The 23,617-nt window shown below is 42.2% G+C and overlaps 1 protein-coding gene across 1 annotated transcript in view; it reads left to right on the plus strand.

Annotated features, from left to right (window-relative positions):
- fasn (fatty acid synthase) overlaps positions 1–23,617 on the plus strand; it is a 185,293-nt gene that overhangs the window by 119,554 nt on the left and 42,122 nt on the right. The window contains exons 32-35 of the mRNA XM_034193248.1: positions 856–1,079; positions 5,616–5,817; positions 10,553–10,704; positions 14,864–14,955. Of these exons, the coding sequence (XP_034049139.1) occupies positions 856–1,079; positions 5,616–5,817; positions 10,553–10,704; positions 14,864–14,955 (670 nt within the window). The remainder of the gene's footprint in view (positions 1–855; positions 1,080–5,615; positions 5,818–10,552; positions 10,705–14,863; positions 14,956–23,617) is intronic.

Raw genomic sequence — 23,617 nt, forward strand, 5'->3', positions numbered from 1 at the left:
GTCATTATGGGGTGTTGTGAGTAGAATTTTGAGGGGGAAAAAGAATTTACTCCATTGTGGAATTAGGCTGTAACATAACACAATGTGGGAAAAGTGAAGTGCTGTGAATACTTTCTGGGTGCACTTCATACAAACATGAGCATTAGACAAAAGGAATGGGGGAAACAAAAGTCAATAGACTGATGTGAATCAGCCGCCCTGCAGAGTTGATCTGATCAACACACACACACACACACACACACACACACACACACACACACACACACACACACACACACACACACACACACACACACACACGTTAGAGGTTCCCAACCTCATAGCATTTGTTCTTCTAATTATGATATTTTGATATAAACTCATGTTACGTTGACCACAAGGAAACCATAGACGAGTTTAATTGCATATTTTCTTTTCTTTCTTGGAGCGAGCCGTGAGTGATTTGTTTAGAGCTTTGTGAAACTTGACTGGAGCGAGGAGCAATAATGGGACCAGAGGCAAAGTGCAGCTCCATGAGGGATGAGAAGCTCCACTCACATGCTGTGGTTTCAGCTGAGCTGTGTTACATTGCTTCTTTTTTTAACATAAAGAAAAATGACCACACTGGTAGAGTGGGTGGGGCATCTACGTCCACCTGTGGTTACATGGCAGCAGCAACGAACAAAACAAAACACTTTTGACATCAGACCAGTTCTGACTGCCTTCTAGGTTACCCCTAATAAATGTTTTGAACCCATTCAGGAATCCATCAGAGTTTAGTGTGTGGTGTTTGATAAAGGCACTGATTGTGTCTTTTAAGACGTGTGGTGAATTGTTTTAATCACAGTCACTGAACTGTCCACCTTTGCTTCACAGGCATGGCTCTGTTCTTGAAGAATGTGGCCTTCCATGGTATCCTGTTGGATGCCCTGTTTGAAGAAGATAATCAGGAGTGGGAGGAAGTGTCTGAGCTACTGAAGGAGGGCATTGTGAGAGGTGTAGTTCAGCCACTAAAGACCACAGTGTTTGACAGGGATCACGTGGAGGACGCCTTCAGATACATGGCTCAAGGCAAACACATTGGCAAGGTCCTTCTCCAGGTCAGTTCTCCTTTAAGTTTGACACCTCAGCTGAGAAGAGACCTCCGATTTTCTTCATACTGTGTGTCACAAAGGGATCAAGCTGCAGTAACTACAGAGGCATAAAACTGATCAGCCACAGCATGAAGTTCATGAAGAAACCATCAGTTTAAATTTAACCAAGTTAGTCCCACTGAGCTCCAGATCTCTTTTACAAGGGAGAACTGGACAGTTATAAAGTTTCCAATCCACCTAATCTGCATGTCTTTTGGCTGTGGAAGGAAGCCGGAGCATCTGGAGGAAACCCACACAAGCACGGGAGAATATGCAAACCCCACACAGAAAGGCCACAGGTGGAAATTGATCCCATGATCTTCTTGCTAAAAAAAATTGATTGATTGATTGATTGATTGCTGTGATGCAACAGCACAAACCACTAATCCACCGTGCTGGTTAAGTTATGAGAAAGAGTAGTAGATGCTAGGCTTAGAAAACGGGTGAAGATCTGCGAGCGGCAATATGGTGTCATGCTGAAGAGCACTACAGATGCAGTGTTTGCTCTGAGAATACTGATGGAGAAGGCCAGAAGGAGTTACAGTACATTGTGCATTTGTGGATTTAGAGAAAGCTTATGACAGGGTGTCAAGAGTGTTGGGTGTCAAGTGTTGTTGTGGTGTATGAGGATGTCTGGAGTGGCAGAGAAGTATGTGAGGGTGGTGCAGGACATGTACAAGGATAATGTGACAGTGAGATGCACAGTAGGAATGACAGACTCAGTCAAGGTGGAGGTCGGATTACACGAAAAAAAGATTGCAATGGTGATGGACAGGTTAATGATCTGATAACTGTCAAATAGTCAAAGTAATGAAGAGTGTGTTAGAGAATTGATGAGTGCAGGTGGAGTGGAGGAAGTGTTTTGTGAAAGCAAAATGCACTCTCTGCAAGAGTTATAGTGAAGGTTTGTAAGACATTAGCGAGACCAACTGTTGTACATGTCCGAGACAGTGGTACTAACAAAAACAGTGGAGGCAGAGCTGAAGAGAGTTTGAGAGTGATGAGGATGGACAGTATTAGGAGTGAACATATCAGAGGGAAAGTTCAAGTGGGACAGTTTGGAGATAAAGTCAGAGAGGTGAGATTGAGATGGTTTGGACACGTGCAGAGGATGGACCCAGGGTATATAGGGAGAAGGATGCTGAGGATGGAGGAGAAGAGGGAGGCCAAAATGGAGGCTTATGGATATGCTGAGGGGGGACATGCTGAGATGGAAACAATCTGCTGTGGCGCCCCCTAATGGGAGCAGCTGAAGTGAGAAACGGATTCAGTGCTTCAGATTTTCACTGGGTCACCGGTTTACATACACCATGGTGAATGTCTCCTGAGACGGCGTGAAACCGAACAGAAAGTTCCAGGTATTGATGGCATTACTTGTAAAAAGAAAACAAAGGACTTTACTCTGAGGACCCGATAAGTGATCCGTGTGCGCGCACACACACACACAGAGTGTTGAGCTGGAGCCATTTTTTTCTGAAGCCTGTATGTGTAGTTAATATGAAATGGAAAGGTAGCATTACATAAGCTCAGTTGAGTGATTTTTAGGACTACTGGCAAACTACCGTGTTTCACACCGATATAAGTACAAACCCTTCACAGCATTTACTTAATTTTTTCACCTATTTATCATCCAATATAGACGTATGACATATCGGTCAGTAAAACTCCTAGGATACCAATTAAAGTTCATATTGTTGCCAAAAGTACTACTTTGACAACTGACAGTAGTACCCCGTAGTGAAAGTGAAATTTGACTTGTCAGTTGGTCATGTTCAGGTTCTTATATTAGTGTTATTTGCTGTATTATATGTGCAGAAATGTTACAGAAGTTATTCATTTACATTTTTACACAAACTAAATGAATAATGAATGATGCAGTTGCATTTCAGTCCAATAATGATGAGTACCGTCAGATACCTGGTTTTGGATGATTTATGTACAAACCTTTTCTTCACGTTATTTATCAATATCTCACTTAGTTTAACTGCACATTCAGTTTGTTGTGGTCAAAGTTTACCAAGTCTCTTCGGGTGTGTAGAACATAAAGTACAACCCCAGTTCCAATGAAGTTGGGACGTTGTGTAAAATGTAAATAAAAACAGAATACAATGATCTGAAAATTCTCTTCAACCTACAATTCAATAGAATACACCACAAAGACAAGATATTTAATGTTCAAACTGATAGACTTTGTTGTTTTTGTGCAAATATTTGCTCGTTTTGAAATGGATGCCTGCAACATGTTTCAAAAAAGTTGGGACAGGGCAACAAAAGACTGGGAAAGTCGATGAATGTTCAAAGAACACCTAATTGGAAACAGGTAAGTGTCATGATTAGGTATAAAAGGAGCATCCCCAAAAGACAGCCATTCACAAGCAAAGATGGGGCGAGGATCACCACTTTGTGAACAACTGCATGAAAAAATAGTCCAACAGTTTAAGAACCATGTTTCTTAACATTCAGTTGCAAGGAATGTAGGGATTCCATCATCTACAGTCCATAAAATAATCAGAAGATTCAGAGAATGTGGAGAACTTTCTACACGTAAGCGGCAAAGGCTGAAAACGAATATTGAATGCCCATGACCTTTGACCCCTCAGACAGTACTACATTAAAAGTCGACATCGTGTAAAGGATCTTACCACATGGGCTCAGGAACACTTCAGAAAACCACTGTCAGTTAACACACTTCGTTGCTACATCTACAAATGCAAGTTATAATGCTACCATGCAAATAAAAAGCCATACATCAGCAACATCCACAAATGCCTTCTCTGGGCCCTAGCTCATTTGAAATGGACAGACACAAAGCAGAAAACTGTGCTGTGGTCTGATGAGTCAACATTTCAAATTGTTTTTGGAAATTTTGGACATTGTGTCCTCCGGACAAAAGAGGAAAAAGACTATGCAGATTGTTGCCAGCGCAAAGTTCAAAAGCCAACATCTGTGATGGTATGGGGGTGTGTTAGTGCCTATGGTATGGGCAGCTTGCACATCTGTGATGGCACCATCAATGCTGAAAGGTACATCCAGGTTTTGGAGCAACACATGCTGCCATCCAAGCTACGTCTTCTTCAGGGACGTCCCTGCTTATTTCAGCAAGACAATGCCAAGCCACATTCTACACGTTACAACAGCGTGGCTTTGTAGTAAAAGAGTGCGGGTACTAGACTGTCCTTCCTGCAGTCAAGACCTGTCGTCCATTGAAAATGTGTGGTGCATTATAAAGCGCAAAATATGACAACGGAGACCCCGGACTGTTTAACAACTGAAGTCGTACATCAAGCAAGAATGGGAAAGAATTCCACCTACAAAGCTTCAACAATTGGTGTCCTCAGTTCCCAAATGTTTGAGTGTTGTTAGACGGAAAGGTGATGTAACACAGTGGTAAACATACCACTGTCCCAGCTTTTTTGAAACGTGTTGCAGGCATCCATTTCAAAATGAGCAAATATTTACACAAAAACAATAAAGTTTATCAGTTTGGACATTAAATATTTTGTCTTTGTGGTGTATTCAATTGAATATAGGTTGAAGAGGATTTGCAAATCATAGTATTCTGTTTTTATTTACATTTTACACAATGTCCCAACTTCATTGAAATTGGGGTTGTATCACAGTAGACAGGCCATGAGAACTGTCACATATCCATAGCAATAAGATGTAACCTGCTCGACAAATTGGACAGTACTGTAATTGATCACAATCCACGAAACGCAGTCGAGCTAAGACACGGACAGAATGTCTGTCTCTGTCCTCCTCACTGTTGCACTCTGCCTCAGTGTCACATCCTGAGTCTCTGTTCTGAGATCTCGGCTCTGCTGGCTGAGCTCATGTTCTGTTAATGATATTACGACCAAATACCACATCAGACCTGAATTGTCATTCATAACACTGCACCCCATAATGGGAATAAGGAGTTTTAGTACTGAATACTTCTACCTCAGGGTGTCATTAGCAGTGATGGTTCTGCACTGAATTATTTGGAAGAAAGTCGAGGTATAACTGACTTTAGGCAGCGTCTCTACATCTGGAGTTGGTTGCCGGGTGCCGGACTGTGGATGCACACTGCCCCTAGTGGTTGGATTGTTTCTAACAGTAATTAGGATGGTTAAATGCAGAGGACAGATTTTGTTGTATGAATGTAAAATGGCAATAAAAGCTCTTCTTCTACAGTAAAATTTTCAGCTTACAGTGAAATAATTCAGAGAAAAAGAACTGATGAGTTCTGAGTCGTCAACGTTCTGGTTAAAGAGTCGGCTAGTTTTAAAGCAGCTGCAGACAAAACTACTTACCTGTGCCTTTTCACCCCGTTTATGAAAAACCAGATATGTGAGGCATGTGTCCCAGCGCCAGCGTTGTATTGGTCAGTGACGTACCTTCGCTGTCCTCTGGAATATTGACGTTGGAGCTACTTCTCATTAAAAGGCGTTGAGTGGAGCTTGTTAGGGTCTGACAGTTTTTGATGGTCTTCTCTGCTGTCTCACTGATCCCGCCATACAGGTCCAGCCCGAGGAGACTGACGCAGTCCGTCCTGCTTCGTCCCCTTTATCTCTTCCTGCCATCTGTCGCACGTTCTTCCTGCCTTGGCGCTCTTACATAATCACCGGTGGACTTGGAGGCTTTGGTCTGGAGCTCGCTCACTGGCTGACTGAGAGAGGAGCTCGCAAACTTGTGCTGACTTCAAGATCAGGGATCAGAAATGGTAAGGGACAGAGACGCGAGGCTTCGGGCTTTGCAGACTACTGCACTCTACTGGTGGTTGACTTTCACTGCGGTATTGTATCACTTCCTGTTCCGGAGCACAGCAGTGTTTTGCTGTATCTGCTAGCTGTTTAATCTGCGTAGTTAGATTGATCTAGATAACGATTTATTTCACAGTGTAATCTTCACGTGCCTTAACTAAAGCACTCTCTCTGCTGAATCACCTCTAAATTATTTTCACATTCTTCACTTTGAGTGTTTTTAGGAATCTGCTAGCTTAGCGCAGCTATTAGCCCTTAGCCGGTTTAGCTTGGCGGCTTTTCTGCGCTGGGTGTGAAATGTTTAGTTATTCCTCGGCCTCCTTTAGCAGTAATGGTACTTGTAATAAGTGTAGCTTATTCGTGGAGGCCAGGCTGGGCGAATTGGAGACTCGGCTCTGCACCGTGGAAAATCCTACAGCTAGCCAGGCCCCTGTAGTTGGTGCAGACCAAGGTAGCTTAGCCTCCGTTAGCTGTCCCCGAGCAGCCGGGAAAGCAGGCCGGCTGGGTGACTGAGGAAGAAGCATAGTTCTAAACAGAAGCCCCCTGTACACCACCAACCCGTTCACATCTCTAACCGTTTTTCCCCACTCGGCGACACACCCGCCGAGAATCAAACTCTGGTTATTGGCGACTCTGTTTTGAGAAATGTGAAGTTAGCGACACCAGCAACCATAGTCAAATGTCTTCCGGGGGCCAGAGCAGGCGACATTGAAGGAAATTTGAAACTGCTGGCTAAGGCTAAGCGTAAATTTGGTAAGATTGTAATTCACGTCGGCAGTAATGACACCCGGTTACGCCAATCGGAGGTCACTAAAATTAATATTGAATCGGTGTGTAACTTTGCAAAAACAATGTCGGACTCTGTAGTTTTCTCTGAACCCCTCCCCAATCAGACCGGGAGTGACGTGTTTAGCTGCATGTTCTCCCTGAATTGCTGGCTGTCTGAGTGGTGTCCAAAAAATGAGGTGGGCTTCATAGATAATTGGCAAAGCTTTTGGGGAAAACCTGGTCTTGTTAGGAGAGACGACATCCATCCCACTTTGGATGGAGCAGCTCTCATCTCTAGAAATCTGGCCAATTTTATTAAATCCTCCAAATCGTGACTATCCAGGGTTGGGACCAGGAAGCAGAGTTGTAGTCTTACACACCTCTCTGCAGCTTCTCTCCCCCTGCCATCCCCCCAATACCCCATCCCCGTAGAGACGGTGCCTGCTCCCAGACCACCAAATGATATAATAATTGATCAACATATTGATTTATTCTGCCTTACAGAAACCTGGTTACAGCAGGATGAATATGTTGGTTTAAATGAGTCAACACCCCCGAGTCACACTGTCAAAATGCTCGAAGCACGGGTCGAGGAGGAAGAGTAGCAGGAATCTTCCACTCCAGCTTATTAATTAAACAAAGACCCAGACAGAGCTTTAATTCATTTGAAAGCTTGACTCTTAGTCTTGTCCATCCAAATTGGAAGTCTCAAAAACCAGTTTTATTTGTTATCTATCATCCACCTGGTCATTACTGTGAGTTTCTTGGTGATTTTTCAGACCTTTTGTCTGACTTGGTGCTTAGCTCAGATAAGATAATTATAGTGGGTGATTTTAACATTACATAGATGCTGAGAATGACAACCTCAACACTGCATTTAATCTATTATTGGACTCAGTTGGCTTCGCTCAAAATGTAAATGAGCCCACCCACCACCTTAGCCACACTTTAGATCTTGTTCTGACATATGGCATAGAAATTGAAGACTTAACAATATTCCCTGATAACCCCTTTTTGTCTGATCATTTCTTAATAACATTTACTTTAATGGACTACCCAGGAGTGGGTAATAAGTTTCATTACAGTAGAAGTCTTTCTGAAAGCGCTGTAACTAGGTTTAAGGATATGATTCCTTCTTTGTTCTTCAATGCCATATACCAACACAGTGCAGAGTAGCTACCTAAACTCTGTGAGTGAGATAGATTATCTCGTCAATAGCTTTACATCCTCATTGAGCACAACTTTGGATGCTGTAGCTCCTCTGAAAAAGAGAGCCTTAAATCAGAAGTGCCTGACTCCGTGGTTTAACCCACAGACTCGCAGCTTAAAGCAGATAACCCGTAAGCTGGAGAGGAAATGGCGTCTCACTAATTTAGAAGATCTTCATTTAGCCTGGGAAAAGTCTGTTGCTCTATAAAAGCCCTCCGTAAAGCTAGGACATCTTTCTACTCATCACTAATTGAAGAAAATAAGAACAACCCCAGGTTTCTTTTCAGCACTGTAGCCAGGCTGACAGAGTCAGAGCTCTATTGAGCCGAGTATTACTTTAACTTTAACTAGTAATGACTTCGTGACTTTCTTTGCAAATAAAATTTTAACTTTTAGAGAAAAAATTATTCATAACCATCCCAAAGACATATGTTTATGTTTGACTGCTTTCAGTAATGCTGGTATTTGGTTAGACTCTTACTCCCCAATTGTTCTGTCTGAGTTATTTTCATTAGTCAGTTCCTCCAAACCATCAACATGTCTATTAGACCCCATTCCTACCAGGCTGCTCAAGGAAGCCCTACCATTATTTAATGCTTAGATCTTAAATATGATCAATCTATCTTTATTAGTTGGCTATGTACCACAGGCTTTTAAGGTGGTGGCAGTAATTAAACCATTACTTAAAAAGCCATCACTTGACCCAGCTATCTTAGCTAATTATAGGCCAATCTCCAACCTTGCTTTTCTCTCAAAAATTCTTGAAAGGGTATTTGTAAAACAGCTAACTGATCATCTGCAGAGGAATGGTCTATTTGAAGAGTTTCAGTCAGGTTTCAGAATTCATCATAGTACAGAAACAGCATTAGTGAAGGTTACAAATGATCTTCTTATGGCCTCAGACAGTGGACTCATCTCTGTGCTCATCCTGTTAGACCTCAGTGCAGCTTTTGATACTGTTGACCATAAGATTTTATTACAGAGATTAAAGCATGCCATAGGTATTAAAGGCACTGCGCTGCGGTGGTTTGAATCATATTTATCTAATAGATTACAATTTGTTCACGTAAATGGGGAGTCTTCTTCATGGACTAAGGTTAATTATGGAGTTCCACAAGGTTCTGTGCTAGGACCAATTTTATTCACTTTATACATGCTTCCCTTAGGCAGTATTATTAAAAAGCATTGCTTAAATTTTCATTGTTATGCAGATGATACCCAGCTTTATCTATCCATGAAGCCAGAGGACACACACCAATTAGTTAAACTGCAGGAATGTCTTTCAGACATAAAGACATGGATGACCTCTAATTTCCTGCTATTAAATTCAGATAAAACTGAAGTTATTGTACTTGGCACCACAAATCTTAGAAACATGGTGTCTAACCAGATCCTTACTCTGGATGGCATTACCCTGACCTCCCGTAATACTGTGAGAAATCTTGGAGTCATTTTTGATCAGGATATGTCCTTCAATGTGCATATTAAGCAAATATGTAGGACTGCTTTTTTGCATTTGCGCAATATCTCTAAAATTAGAAAGGTCTTGTCTCAGAGTGATGCTGAAAAGCTAATTCATGCATTTATTTCTTCTAGGCTGGACTATTGTAATTCATTATTATCAGGTTGTCCTAAAGGTTCTGTGAAAAGCCTTCAGTTAATTCAAAATGCTGCAGCTAGAGTACTGACAGGGACTAGGAGAGAGCATATTTCACCCATATTGGCTTCTCTTCATTGGCTCCCTGTTAATTCCAGAATAGAATTTAAAATTCTTCTTACTTACAAGGTTTTGAATAATCAGGTCCCATCTTATCTTAGGGACCTCATAGTACCATATCACCCCAATAGAGCGCTTCGCTCTCACTACAAGCTTACTTGTAGTTCCTAGGGTTTGTAAGAGTGGAATGGGAGGCAGAGCCTTCAGCTTTCAGGCTCCTCTCCTGTAGAACCAGCTCCCAGTTCGGATTATTGAGACAGACACCCTCTCTACTTTTAAGATTAGGCTTAAAACTTTCCTTTTTGCTAAAGCTTATAGTTAGGGCTGGATCAGGACGTGTCCCAGAGGAGTGCCGGAGCGCGTCCCTGAGGAGTGCCAGAATGCATCCCTGAGGCACGTCGGAACACATCCCTGAGGAGTGTCAGAATGTGTCCCAGAGGCACGTCGAACGTGTCCCTGAGGAGTGCCAGAACACATCCCTGAGGAGCCCTTCCCAGAGGAGCGCCGTGAGGAGTGTGTCTGAGTGCTGGAATGCTCTGCACTGCACTCTGTGTCTGTATAGGCTACCCAGTAACTTCTTGGGAATCCCACAAATTCTGTGCTGCACTCATGCTTTATTTGCCCTGCCCAGGACACACAGGGCATCGCTAAATCTCCAACTGTTTACCTGGTGCGCCATCAAACGTAATATTGACCACAAACTCGTGCCCCTCAATGCTTTGACACTGTATGTGGGCGCGCCAACACACAAGTAAATAACATGTGGGCAACAGCAACATGTGGGCATTTGACTCCGCCCACCATGAGCTGGCTTTCTTCCTTGTGAGCACCAACACGTGTCATTTGGAAAAATAACCAAACAGGTGTTTTATGTGTTTCTGCGCTGTCAATCAAACGTCATTCATTTCGTCCATTCAGACATTTTGGACGATACCTTGGAATTGAATACGACAGACCCGCTTGCTGCTGTAACCGGATCTGATTGGCTGTTTGTTTCCTAGGTTACCAGGCAAAGCGACTGCAGGAGTGGCAGAGTCGGGGTGTTCAGGTTCTGGTGTCCACCAGTGACGTCGGCACACTGGAAGGAACCAACCAACTCGTGACTGAGGCCCAAACACTGGGCCCTGTGGGCGGAGTCTTCCACCTCGCTATGGTAACGCTTTATTACATCACATGACGGTGACACTCATCAGCAGCGGCGCATAAAAAATACTCATAAAATTACAAAAGTAAATATTACACCGAACTATTTAATTTAATTAGCTTATAATACGCCAAATCACAGCAAAAGCCGTCTCAAGGCGCCTTACATAAAACAAGTCAACATAAAATTGAATAAATAATTAGAAATGAATTTTTTAAAAAAATTTCAAATACATAATTAAAAACAGAAGTAAAATAATAAAACAAATAAAAGTAAAAACTATCCATAAGAAAGAGAATAAAAATAGGTTTCGAGTCTTGACTTAAAAATGTCCACGGACTCAGACTGCCTCATGGTCGCAGGAAGACTGTTCCACAGGGTGGGTGCACGATACGAAAAGGCTCTTTGACCTGCTGACTTCTTCTTCACCCTGGGAACACAGAAGTCCCGCATCCTGCGACCACAAAGCCCGGACCGGCACGTAGAGTTCCACCAGATCAGCCAAATAAGATGGCACCAGTCCATGAACAACCTTATAAGTCAATAGCAAAACCTTAAAATCTGCTCTCACAGTGACAGAGAGCCAGTGCAAAGATGCCAAAATGGGTGTGATATGTTCAGACCTTCTATGTGTCAGAAGTCTGGCGGCAGCGTTCTGAACCAGCTGAAGACCCCTAATGCTGGACTGTGGTAACCCTGAAAATAGAACATTACAATAATCTAGTTGAGAAGAAACAAAAGCATGAATCAGGGTCTCAGCATCAGCCATGGACAAGATTGGGCGGATCTTTGCTATATTTCTCAGATGGAAAAAAGCAGTCCTAGTAACATCCCTGATGTGGAGGTCAAAAGACAACGTGGGACCAAAAATTACCCCAAGGTTCCTGATTTTGTCCGTATGATATATAACACAGGAACCCAGGCTGAGCGCCAGCTGGTCAAACTGTTGCCGATGTCTGGCTGGACCAAGAACCATCATTTCAGTCTTATCAAAGTTTAAAAGTAGGACAGTAGTTACTAGACATCCAACTTCTCACTGATAGAAGACAGTCCTCCAGGGATTTTATGGGAGTGAGATTTCCAGCAGTTATCGGCATGTACAACTGAGTATCATCAGCATAACAATGAAAGGCAATCCCAAAACTCTGCAGTATACGTCCAAGGGGTGCCACATACAGGGAGAAAAGCAAGGGGCCTAAAACAGATCCCTGTAGAACCCCAAATCTCATGTCAGCAAGGTCAGAGTTAGTGCCATTATTCAAGACACATTGAGAACGACTGGACAGATATGACGTCAACCAGGCAAGGGCACTTCCAGTAATCCCCAAAAAATTCTCCAACCTATTGAGCAAAATATGATGATCCATGGTATCAAAGGCAGCACTGAGATCTAACAACACCAAAACCGTAGTGGTGTCTGAGTCCATTGCTCGCAGAAGATCATTCACTACTTTAGTGAGCGCTGTCTCTGTGGAGTGATATTTTCTAAAAGCAGACTGCAGTGGCTCAAAAAGATCATTCTCAGTAAGGTGGTCTACGAGCTGCCGTGAAACCACCTTTTCTAAAATTCTAAAAAGAATGATATTTGATATCGGCCTGTAATTTTTCAATACACTAGGGTCAAGATTAGATTTCTTAAGTAATGGTTTAACCACCGCTGATTTAAAACATTTCGGAACAGATCCAGAAGTTAAAGAAAGATTAATAATTTCCAGCACAGTCGGCCCAAGAGTGGGCCACAGGTCCTTAAACAATTTTGTTGGTATGGGATCAAATAAACAGGTTGTGCTTTTTCTAGACGCCACAAGTTTTGTCAGCACGCCCAATGAAATACTATTAAATTCTGTCAATCTAAGTAACACATCATTGGTAGCGCCCACCTCCTTAGGCAGGTTTTACTGGCTGGGCCGAGGCATACTGAGATATGCTCAGCCTAATATCTTCTATTTTCTTCTCAAAATAATTCAAGAAATCCTGTGCTGAAAAGGGAGAACGACTAACAGGTGGCTGCCCGTGAATAAGAAATGCGACCGTGTTAAACAAAAACTTTGAGTTCTGTTTGTTTTTACTGATCAAATCAGAGTAATAGGTCCACTTCGTGGCCAGTAGTGCATGCTTATAATCTAAAATAGCATCCTGCGACACAAGGCGGAACACCTCTAATTTGGAACGCCATTTCCGTTCCAAACCTCTAGCCTTCTGCCTGAGGTCATGCTATCACTATCTCACTAACAGAGTATTACTCACTATCAGAGTATTACTCGTAAAAGTATACAGACACATTACTCTCACACAACACTCACGGATAATCGGACAGTACTCACAGACAGTCAGACAGTACTCACAGACAGTATTCAGACAGTACTGAGACAGAACTCACTGACATTCAGACGGTACTTACTGACGGTACTCAGACATTCAGACAGTCCTCACTGACACTCAGACAGAACTCAGACATTCAGACAGTACTCACTGGCACTCAGACAGAACTCAGACATTCAGACAGTACTCACTGGCACTCAGACGGTACTTACTGACGGTACTCACTGGCACTCAGACGGTACTCACTGGCACTCAGACGGTACTCACTGGCACTCAGACGGTACTCACTGGCACTCAGACGGTACTCACTGGCACTCAGACAGTACTCACTGGCACTCAGACAGAACTCACTGACATTCAGACAGTACTCACTAACGGTACTCACTGACATTCAGATGGTACTTACTGACGGTATTCAGAGACACTCAGATGGTACTCAGACATTCAGACAGTCCTCACTGGCACTCAGACGGTACTTACTGACGGTACTCATAGACACTCACATGGTACTCAGACATTCAGACAGTCCTCACTGACAGTATTCAGGCACTCAGACAGTACTCACAGACAGTACTCAGACAGTACTCATAGACACTCAGACAGAACTCACAGACAGTATTCAGACATTCAGACAGTACTCACTGGCACTCAGACGGTACTTACCGACGGTACTCATAGACACTCACATGACACAGACAGAACTCACAGACAGTATTCAGACATTCAGACAGTACATACTGACACTCAGACAATACTCACTGACAGTACTCACAGACAGTATTCAGACAGTACTCACTGACATTCAGTCAGTACTCACTGACAATACTCACAGACAGTACTGAGACAGAACTCTCAGACATTCAGACAGAACTCTCAGACATTCAGACAGAACTCTCAGACATTCAGACAGAACTCTCAGACATTCAGACAGAACTCACTGACGGTACTCATAGACAGTATTCAGACACTCAGACAGTCCTCACTGACACTCAGGCACTACTCACACAGTCCTCACTGGCACTACTCACACAGTCCTCACTGGCGGTACTTATAGACAGTATTCAGACAGATCTCACTGGCACGCAGACAGTGCTTATTGACAGTACTCGCAGACACTCAGGCAGAACTAACATAAGCTGTTGTCTCAAATATTTTTCTGTATCTGTGACTCACTTTTCCTCAGCGTGAGTTTAACATCGAACAGGAACTCAGTGTAGGACCTGTGCACACCACAGTGTTTGCTGTTACTTAACATGAGGACTTTTTATCAAACGGACAGTAAGACGGGCTATGTTTGGACTTCATTTGTCCCACCTCGGTCACTCATGGTCACACATACTCCACCTTTACCTGTTTATGTGTGAGTGGAGACGTGATGGGTGTTCCATCTAATGTAACACTGATCACCTGCCCCCTTTTTGGTAAATAACAAAGGTATTTTCAAATTACAAATGTTAAATGGAATGTTATCCAAAATTTTGTGGCCAAACAATGTTCCCAGTTTTCATATGGCCAAAGGATTTGACAGATACATGCAGCAGCATTTAAGAATACGTGTTCTTAGGTGACCTGTTAAATGTCTGGATGTTGTGGGTCCTTCATGTTCTGACCGTGTTCTGAGGTGACCTGTTAAATCTCTGGATGTTTGGGTCCTTCCTGTTCTGACTGTGTTCTAAGGTGACCTGTTAAATGTCTGGATGTTGAGTCCTTCATGTTCTGACCGTGTTCTGAGTTGATCTGTTAAATCTCTGGATATTGTGTTTGTGTGAACCTGGACTTCTGGAACTTGTGTTGGAATGGCGCCACTGTGCACTTGATTCAAAATCTTCTCTTCATCTTTTGTCAGGTGTTGAAAGACGGCATGTTGGAGAACTTAAGTCCTCAACATTTTCTTGATGTCAACAAACCCAAATATGATGGCACCTTACACTTGGACAAGTAAGACCCCTTCTTGTGACCGCGGTCAGATACCCACTGAGTCACCAAAAAACAAACAAAAACAAAAAGACTTTTATCATGCTGGATATCTTTTCTGATATGGACTGGTTAATGTGTTAAGAATGAAAGGATGCCTCATCTTTGATTCAAAGACACCCCAAAAATCAAAGCAAAAAAAAAAGATGATGCATGTTTGTCCATTTTGCCAAAAAATTTCATTGCACCAGCTCAAAATGGTCCTCCATAGTTTGTTTGGCCCCCAGGTGCTTGCATGCATGGCTGACAACATTGAGGCTCCTCATAAGACTATGGATGTGTTCTAGCATAATCTCCCAGATTTGGACCAGGCACTGAGCTCCTGGACAGTCTGAGGTGCGACCTGGTGGGGTCAGGTGGACTGAGACACAATGTCCCAGAGGTACTCGATTTAGGTCAGATGAGTGTGGAGGCCAGTCACACTCTCACCACTTGAGGCCTGGTGTTGCAATAGGAAGAACTCAGGATGCACTGCACCAGCGTAGGGTCTGATAATGGGTCAAAGGATTTCATCCCGATACCAAATAGCAGTCAGGGTGCCATTGTCTAGCCTGTAGATGTCTGCGTGTCCTTCCAGGGATTTGCCTCCTCATATTGACCCACCACCAAACTGGTCATGCTGAATGATGCTGGAGGCAGCATAACGTTCTCCACAGCTTCTCCAGACTCTTTCACATCTGTCACATGTGCTCAGGTTGAACCTGCTCTCATCTGTGAAAAGCACAGGGCTCCAGTGGAGGACTCGCCAATTCTGTTATTCTATGACAAATGCCAGTCAAGCTCCACAGTTGTGGTAAGTGAGCCCAGGGGCCACGACAGGACAAGGCACCCTCAGGCCACCGCCATGAAGTCTGTTTCTGATTGTTTGGTCAGCGCCCTGCTGGACGTCATTCTGTAGTGCTCTGGCAGTGCATCCTGTTCCTCCTGGCACAAATGAGCAGATACCGGCCCTGCTGATGGGTTAAGGCTCTTCGATGGCCCTGTCCAGCTCTCCTAGAGTAACGGCCCGTCTCCTGCAATCTCCTCCATGTTCTTTAGACCAGGCTGGGTGACACAACAAACCTTGTGGCAATGGCACATATTGATGTGTCGTCCTGGGGTAGTTGTACTACCTGTACAAACTCTGTGGGGTCCAGGTACCGCACCATGCTGCCAGTAGTGACACTGACCCCAGCCAAATGCAAAACTAGTGAAAAATCTGTCAGAAAAGATGTAGAGTGAAAAAATGTCAGCGGCCTCAACATGAAAAACTGTTCATTGTTACCCCTCTGGTGCACCTGTTGTTTTTTATTTATTTATTTTCCATTATAATGACAACAAACACAAAACAAAAAGGGAAGAGTATCAAAACCATTTTTTTTCTATCCATTTCAAAAAGGAGAAGAAAGGAGAAAAAAAAGGAGAAAAAGACCTAATTAAAGTCTGAGCTTATGGGCTTGACATACTCAGCCCACTTTGACCAGGTTTTATAGAACTTGTCCATTTGAAATCTGAGCTTGGTCTTTCCATGATATAAATTTCTTTAATAATGTTGATCCACTCGTCTGTTGTTGGAGGGTCCGGTTTAAGCCGCTTCCTGGTTATGGCTTTCTTACTTGCTACCAAAAGCATCCAGAGCAATCGCTTATCTTCCTTACGCCAATTTGTTACAATAATATTTCCCAAATAAATTTGTTCACAATTATAAGGTATCTTACATCCAGATATATTATGAATATGCTCACATATATGTAACCAATATGGTCTTAAAACAGAACAGTCCCAAAAGATGTGAAAATGATTGGCCCCTGATGAGCCGCAACACCTCCAGCATGAGTCTCCACTGCCTTGATGTCTCTTCTGAATAGGTGTGATAAAGAACCTAACCAAACTCACGGCATGAGTTTGATTCTGTAGTGGACCATTGCTGTCGACATAAACTCTCCCAGTTTTTGTTTGAAATTGGCATATTACCTTCTAATTACCATCTTCTTTTAATATATATTGTGTTGGCCTGCTTACTTTGTTGAATAGCTTTGTACAACCTAGATATTAATTTGTTGTGTGTGACAGATTTAAATAACATCAGAAAAGTCTGTAAGAACCCCAAGTCATTTTTTTCCATGCTGCTTTTATGTTGTGATCAAAATAGTGTCTAACCTGCAAATGTTTATAGAAATCATCTTGACCTAATTCCACATTTAGTCTGTAGTGATTCAAAAGTCATGAATGCTTATGGATGAAAGAGTAATATGTTGTAAGTCCCTTTGCTACCCAGTTTTTAAATCTCTTATCAAGAGCATTTGGTTTGAACTTGAAATCATAAGCACACCACCTTAAGATTCTTGGCATCTCTTCCAGTTTGCATAACTCCAGTCCAGGATTTCAGTAAAGACTCATACATAAATTCTTCTGTCATACTCATTTTTTCTGCAATTTCTTGTCAGCTAATACAGCCATAATAGATTGATAAACCACATTTGGGATCTCTAGAGAAAAAAAAACCTTCAAAGACTCCAATGCATTCAAAACAGTGCAGCTAGAACTCTGAGAGTACGTAAAGAGGAACGCATTACACCTATACTCATAACCTTCACTGGCTCCCCATCACCTACAGAATCCATTTTAAGATTGCTCTCATCACCCACCAATGCATCCATGGCGATGCCCCCACTTATATCAAAGACCTCCTCACTCCCAACACATCCTCCTGTTCCCTCATTTCATACAATACTAAGCTTTTTCGTCTCCCTCACACCAAACATCACACAATGGGAGATGGGGCCTTCTGTTCAGCTGCCCCTCATATTTGGAACTCCCTCCCTGATCATCTGAGGGCTCCACAAACTGTGGAAGCTTTAAAAAAATCCTCAAAACATACCTGTTTAGACAGGCCTCTCACAGGTCTCAATAATTTGAATCTGTTGCATCTTAGTCTTTTTATTCTATTTTATTATTTTATTTTGGTTTTATTATATTCTGGTGACTGTTTTTATCATAAGATTTTTTTTATTCTCTTATTTATCCTTGTTTTTTTTTTTTTTTTCCTGTAGTACTTTAAGATTTTTATTAATGAAGGGTGCATTATAAATGAAACTTATTATTATCATGACATTGTTGAACGTGATGTCATTGAACGCCATGTTACACTCATTCTGGAATACATTGAAAAAGGTACAGGAAATGAGGAAGAGTATTCATCCTAATCGATTCTACCCAAGAATGCAAATCAAGAAATGGGACATTATTCCATCTTTGCAGATCAGATATTATTTTTGAAGTTAAAGGTCCATAATTAGCTTGGAACATTTCAGACGGGTCCCCAAATATTTAGTATTCCTTCATTCCCATTTCCATTTGGATGCATTTTTTTTATCTTAGTAGGAGAGTTATAATTGAATTTTATTACCTGAGTTTTGTTGATATTAATTTTTAGCCTAAAAAAAGAACCATATTCACTCAACATTCATTAATTTGGGAAGCAACTGGGTGGGTATCGTCAAAAATATTATGTCGTCTGCAAATAAAGCTAATCTTTGTTCCCCAGTTTGTAATGTAACCCCACTAATTTCTGTGCTCTGTCTTATCATTGAGAAATATTGTGAGAAATCTTGGAGTCATTTTTGATCAGGATATGTCCTTCAATGCGCATATTAAGCAAATATGTCGGACTGCTTTTTTGCATTTGCGCAATATCTAATCTACTGCACTCTAAATAATGCTTCGATCTTAAATATGATCAGTCTATCTTTATTAGTTGGCTATGTACCACAGGCTTTTAAGGTGGCAGTAATTAAACCATTACTTAAAAAGCCATCACTTGACCCAGCTACCTTAGCTAATTATAGGCCAATCTCCAACCTTTTTCTCTCAAAAATTCTTGAAAGGGTAGTTGTAAAACAGCTAACTGATCATCTGCAGAGGAATGGTCTATTTGAAGAGTTTCAGTCAGGTTTCAGAATTCATCATAGTACAGAAACAGCATTAGTGAAGGTTACAAATTATCTTCTTATGGCCTCAGACAGTGGACTCATCTCTGTGCTTGTCCTGTTAGACCTCAGTGCTGCTTTTGATACTCTTGACAATAAAATTTTATTACAGAGATTAGAGCATGCCATAGGTATTAAAGGCACTGTGCTGCGGTGGTTTGAATCATATTTATCTAATAGATTACAATTTGTTCATGTAAATGGGGAGTCTTCTTCAGAGACTAAGGTTAATTATGGAGTTCCACAAGGTTCTGTGCTAGGACCAATTTTATTCACTTTATACATGCTTCCCTTAGGCAGTATTATTAGACGGCATTGCTTAAATTTTCATTGTTACGCAGATGATACCCAGCTTTATCTATCCATGAAGCCAGAGGACACACACCAATTAGTTAAACTGCAGGAATGTCTTACAGACATAAAGACATGGATGACCTCTAATTTCCTGCTTTTAAATTCAGATAAAACTGAAGTTATTGTACTTGGCCCCACAAATTTTAGAAACATGGTGTCTAACCAGATCCTTACTCTGGATGGCATTACCCTGACCTCTAGTAATACTGTGAGAAAAATCTTGGAGTCATTTTTGATCAGGATATGTCCTTCAATGCGCATATTAAGCAAATATGTAGGACTGCTTTTTTACATTTGCGCAGTATCTCTAAAATTCGAAAGGTCTTGTCTCAGAGTGATGCTGAAAAACTACACTCAACAAAAATATAAATGCAACACTTTTGGTTTTGCTCCCATTTTGTATGAGATGAACTCAAAGATCTAAAACTTTTTCCACATACATAATAACACCATTTCCCTCAAATATTGTTCACAAACCAGTCTAAATTTGTGATAGTGAGCACTTCTCCTTTGCTGAGATAATCCATCCCACCTCAGAGGTGTGCCATATCAAGATGCTGATTAGACACCATGATTAGTGCACAGGTGTGCCTTAGACTGCCCACAATAAAAGGCCACTCTGAAAGGTGCAGTTTTATCACAGCACAATGCCACAGATGTCGCAAGATTTGAGGGAGCGTGCAATTGGCATGCTGACATGTCAACCAGAGCTGTTGCTCATGTATTGAATGTTCATTTCTCTACCATAAGCCGTCTCCAGAGAATTTGGCAGTACATCCAACCAGCCTCACAACCGCAGACCACGTGTAACCACACCAGCCCAGGACCTCCACATCCAGCATGTTCACCTCCAACATTGTCTGAGACCAGCCACTCGGACAGCTGCTGAAACAATCGGTTTGCATAACAAAAGAATTTCTGCACAAACTGTCAGAAACCGTCTCAGGGAAGCTCATCTGCATTCTCGTCGTCCTCATCGGGGTCTCGACCTGACTCCAGTTCGTCGTCGTAACCGACTTGAGTGGATAAATTCTCACATTCGCTGGCGTTTGGCACGTTGGAGAGGTGTTCTCTTCACTGATGAATCCCGGTTCACACTGTTCAGGGCAGATGGCAGACAGCGTGTGTGGCGTCGTGTGGGTGAGCGGTTTTCTGATGTCAATGTTGTGGATCGAGTGGCCCGTGGTGGTGGGGTTATGGTATGGGCAGGCGTCTGTTATGGACGAAGAACACAGGTGCATTTTATTGATGGCATTTTGAATGCACAGAGATACAGTGACAAGATCCTGAGGCCAATTGTTGTGCCATACATCCAAGAACATCACCTCATGTTGCAGCAGGATAATGCACGGCCCCATGTTGCAAGGATCTGTACACAATTCTTGGAAGCTGAAAATGTCCCAGTTCTTGCATGGCCGGCATACTCACCTGACATGTCACCCATTGAGCATGTTTGGGATGCTCTGGACCGGCATATACAACAGCGTGTACCAGTTCCTGCCAATATCCAGCAACTTTGCACAGCCATTGAAGAGGAGTGGACCAACATTCCACAGGCCACAATTGACAACCTGATCAACTCTATGCGAAGGAGATGTGTTGCACTGCATGAGGCTAATGGTGGTCACACCAGATACTGACTGGTATCCCCCCTCCCAATTAAACAAAACTGCACCTTTCAGAGTGGCCTTTTATTGTGGACAGTCTAAGGCACACCTGTGCACTAATCATGGTGTGTAATCAGCATCTTGATATGGCACACCTGTGAGGTGGGATGGATTATCTCAGCAAAGGAGAAGTGCTCACTATCACAGATTTAGACTGGTTTGTGAACAATATTTGAGGGAAATGGTGATATGTATGTGGAGAAAGTTTTAGATCTTTGAGTTCATCTCATACAAAATGGGAGCAAAACCAAAAGTGTTGCGTTTATATTTTTGTTGAGTGTAATTCATGCATTTATTTCCTCTAGGCTGGACTATTGTAATTCATTATTATCAGGTTGTCCTAAAAGTTCCCTGAAAAGCCTTCAGTTAATTCAAAATGCTGCAGCTAGAGTACTGACGGGGACTAGAAGGAGAGAGCATATTTCACCCATATTAGCCTCTCTTCATTGGCTTCCTGTTAATTCTAGAATAGAATTTACAATTCTTCTTCTTACTTGTAAGGTTTTGAATAATCAGGTCCCATCTTATCTTAGGGACCTCTTACTACCATATCACCCAAATAGAGCACTTTGCTCTCAGACTGCAGGCTTACTTGAAGTTCCTAGGGTTTTTAAGAGTAGAATGGGAGGCAGAGCCTTCAGCTTTCAGGCTCCTCTCCTGTGGAACCAGCTCCCAATTCAGATCAGGGAGACAGACACCCTCTCTACTTTTAAGATTAGGCTTAAAACTTTCCTTTTTGCTAAAGCTTATAGTTAGGGCTGGATCAGGTGACCCTGAACCATCCCTTAGTTATGCTGCTATAGACTTGGACTGCTGGGGGGTTCCCATGATGCACTGAGTGTTTCTTTCTCTTTCTTTCTCGCTCTGTATGCACCACTCTGCATGTAATCATTAGTGATTGATCTCTGCTGTCTTCCATGGCATGTCTTTCCTGATTCTCTCCCCTCAGCCCCAACCAGTCCCAGCAGAAGACTGCCCCTCCCTGAGCCTGGTTCTGCTGGAGGTTTCTTCCTGTTAAAAGGGAGTTTTTCCTTCCCACTGTCACCAAGTGCTTGCTCATAGGGGGTCGTTTTGTCCGTTGGGGTTTTTCTGTAATTATTGTATGACTTTTGTCTTACAATATAAAGCGTCACTCCTTTTTAGATGCAGACTAACGAGCAAATCTGATTTGATGCAGGTGTTAGTTTTGGGGATGAAAATTTACACGGTGATTCCATAATTTTTTCCTCAGAATTGAGTGAGTCCATATTTTTTTCCCTCTGCTTGGACTAAAAAAGTAACCGTTACTGACTGCCACAATTTTTTTTCCTGATTTCTTATAGTGTTTCTTAAAGCCAGAAAGTTGCCATTTGAAATGACTTTAGTTTTGTGTCATTTGTGTCTACAAAATTAAACAACTGAATGAACATCCTCCGAGGCCGGTGATTCCATAATTATTGCCAGGGGTTGTAAATAAAATTGATTTGATTTGAATATCTCTAAAATTAGAAAGGTCTTGTCTCAGAGTGATGCTGAAAAGCTAATTCATGCATTTATTTCTTCTAGGCTGGACTATTGTAATTCATTATTATCAGGTTGTCCTAAAAGTTCCTTGAAAAGCCTTCAGTTAATTCAAAATGCTGCAGCTAGAGTACTGACAGGGACTAGGAGAGAGCATATTTCACCCATATTGGCCTCTCTTCATTGGCTCCCTGTTTATTCCAGAATAGAATTTAAAATTCTTCTTCTTACTTATAAGGTTTTGAATAATCAGGTCCCATCTTATCTTAGGGACCTCATAGTACCATATCACCCCAATAGAGTGCTACGCTCTCAGACTGCAGGCTTACTTGTAGTTCCTAGGGTTTGTAAGAGTAGAATGGGAGGCAGAGCCTTCAGCTTTCAGGCTCCTCTCCTGTGGAACCAGCTTCCAATTCGGATTAGGGAGACAGACACCCTCTCTACTTTTAAGACTAAGCTTAAAACTTTCCTTTTTGCTAAAGCTTTTTGCTGCTATAGACTTAGACTGCTGGGGGTTTCCCATGATGCACCCAGTGTTTCTTTTTATTCACCTCTTTTTGCTCTGTATGCACCACTCTGCTTTTAATCATTAGTGATTGATCTCTGCTCTCTTCTACAGCATGTCTTTTTCCTGATTCTCTCCCCTCAGCCCCAACCAGTCCCAGCAGAAGACTACCCCTCCCTGAGCCTGGTTCTGCTGGAGGTTTCTTCCTGTTAAAAGGGAGTTTTTCCTTCCCACTGTCGCCAAGTGCTTGCTCATAGGGGGTCGTTTTGTCCGTTGGGGCTTTTCTGTAATTATTGTATGACTTTTGCCTTACAATATAAAGCGTCTTGGGGCAACTGTTTGTTGTGATTTGGCGCTATATATATATATAAAATTGATTTGATTTGAGCCAAGGGTACAACAAACAGAACAATAATGCTGATGTTCTACAGCTTTGACGGGTTCCTCTTTCTAAAGTCATAGATTTGGACAAATCTCCATTTATTTTAATCCTGGCAGTAGGTTTGTTGTACAGTGCAGAGACTATTTCAGTCATACCAGAATGGAAGTCAAATGTGTAAAAATTCCCATCGTACTGAATCAAATGCTTTTTCTGCATCTAAACGTATTGCAAGAGTTTCCAAATTGCATTG

Source organism: Thalassophryne amazonica, chromosome 18 (assembly GCF_902500255.1).
Source record: "Thalassophryne amazonica chromosome 18, fThaAma1.1, whole genome shotgun sequence".
Lineage (NCBI taxonomy): Eukaryota > Metazoa > Chordata > Actinopteri > Batrachoidiformes > Batrachoididae > Thalassophryne > Thalassophryne amazonica.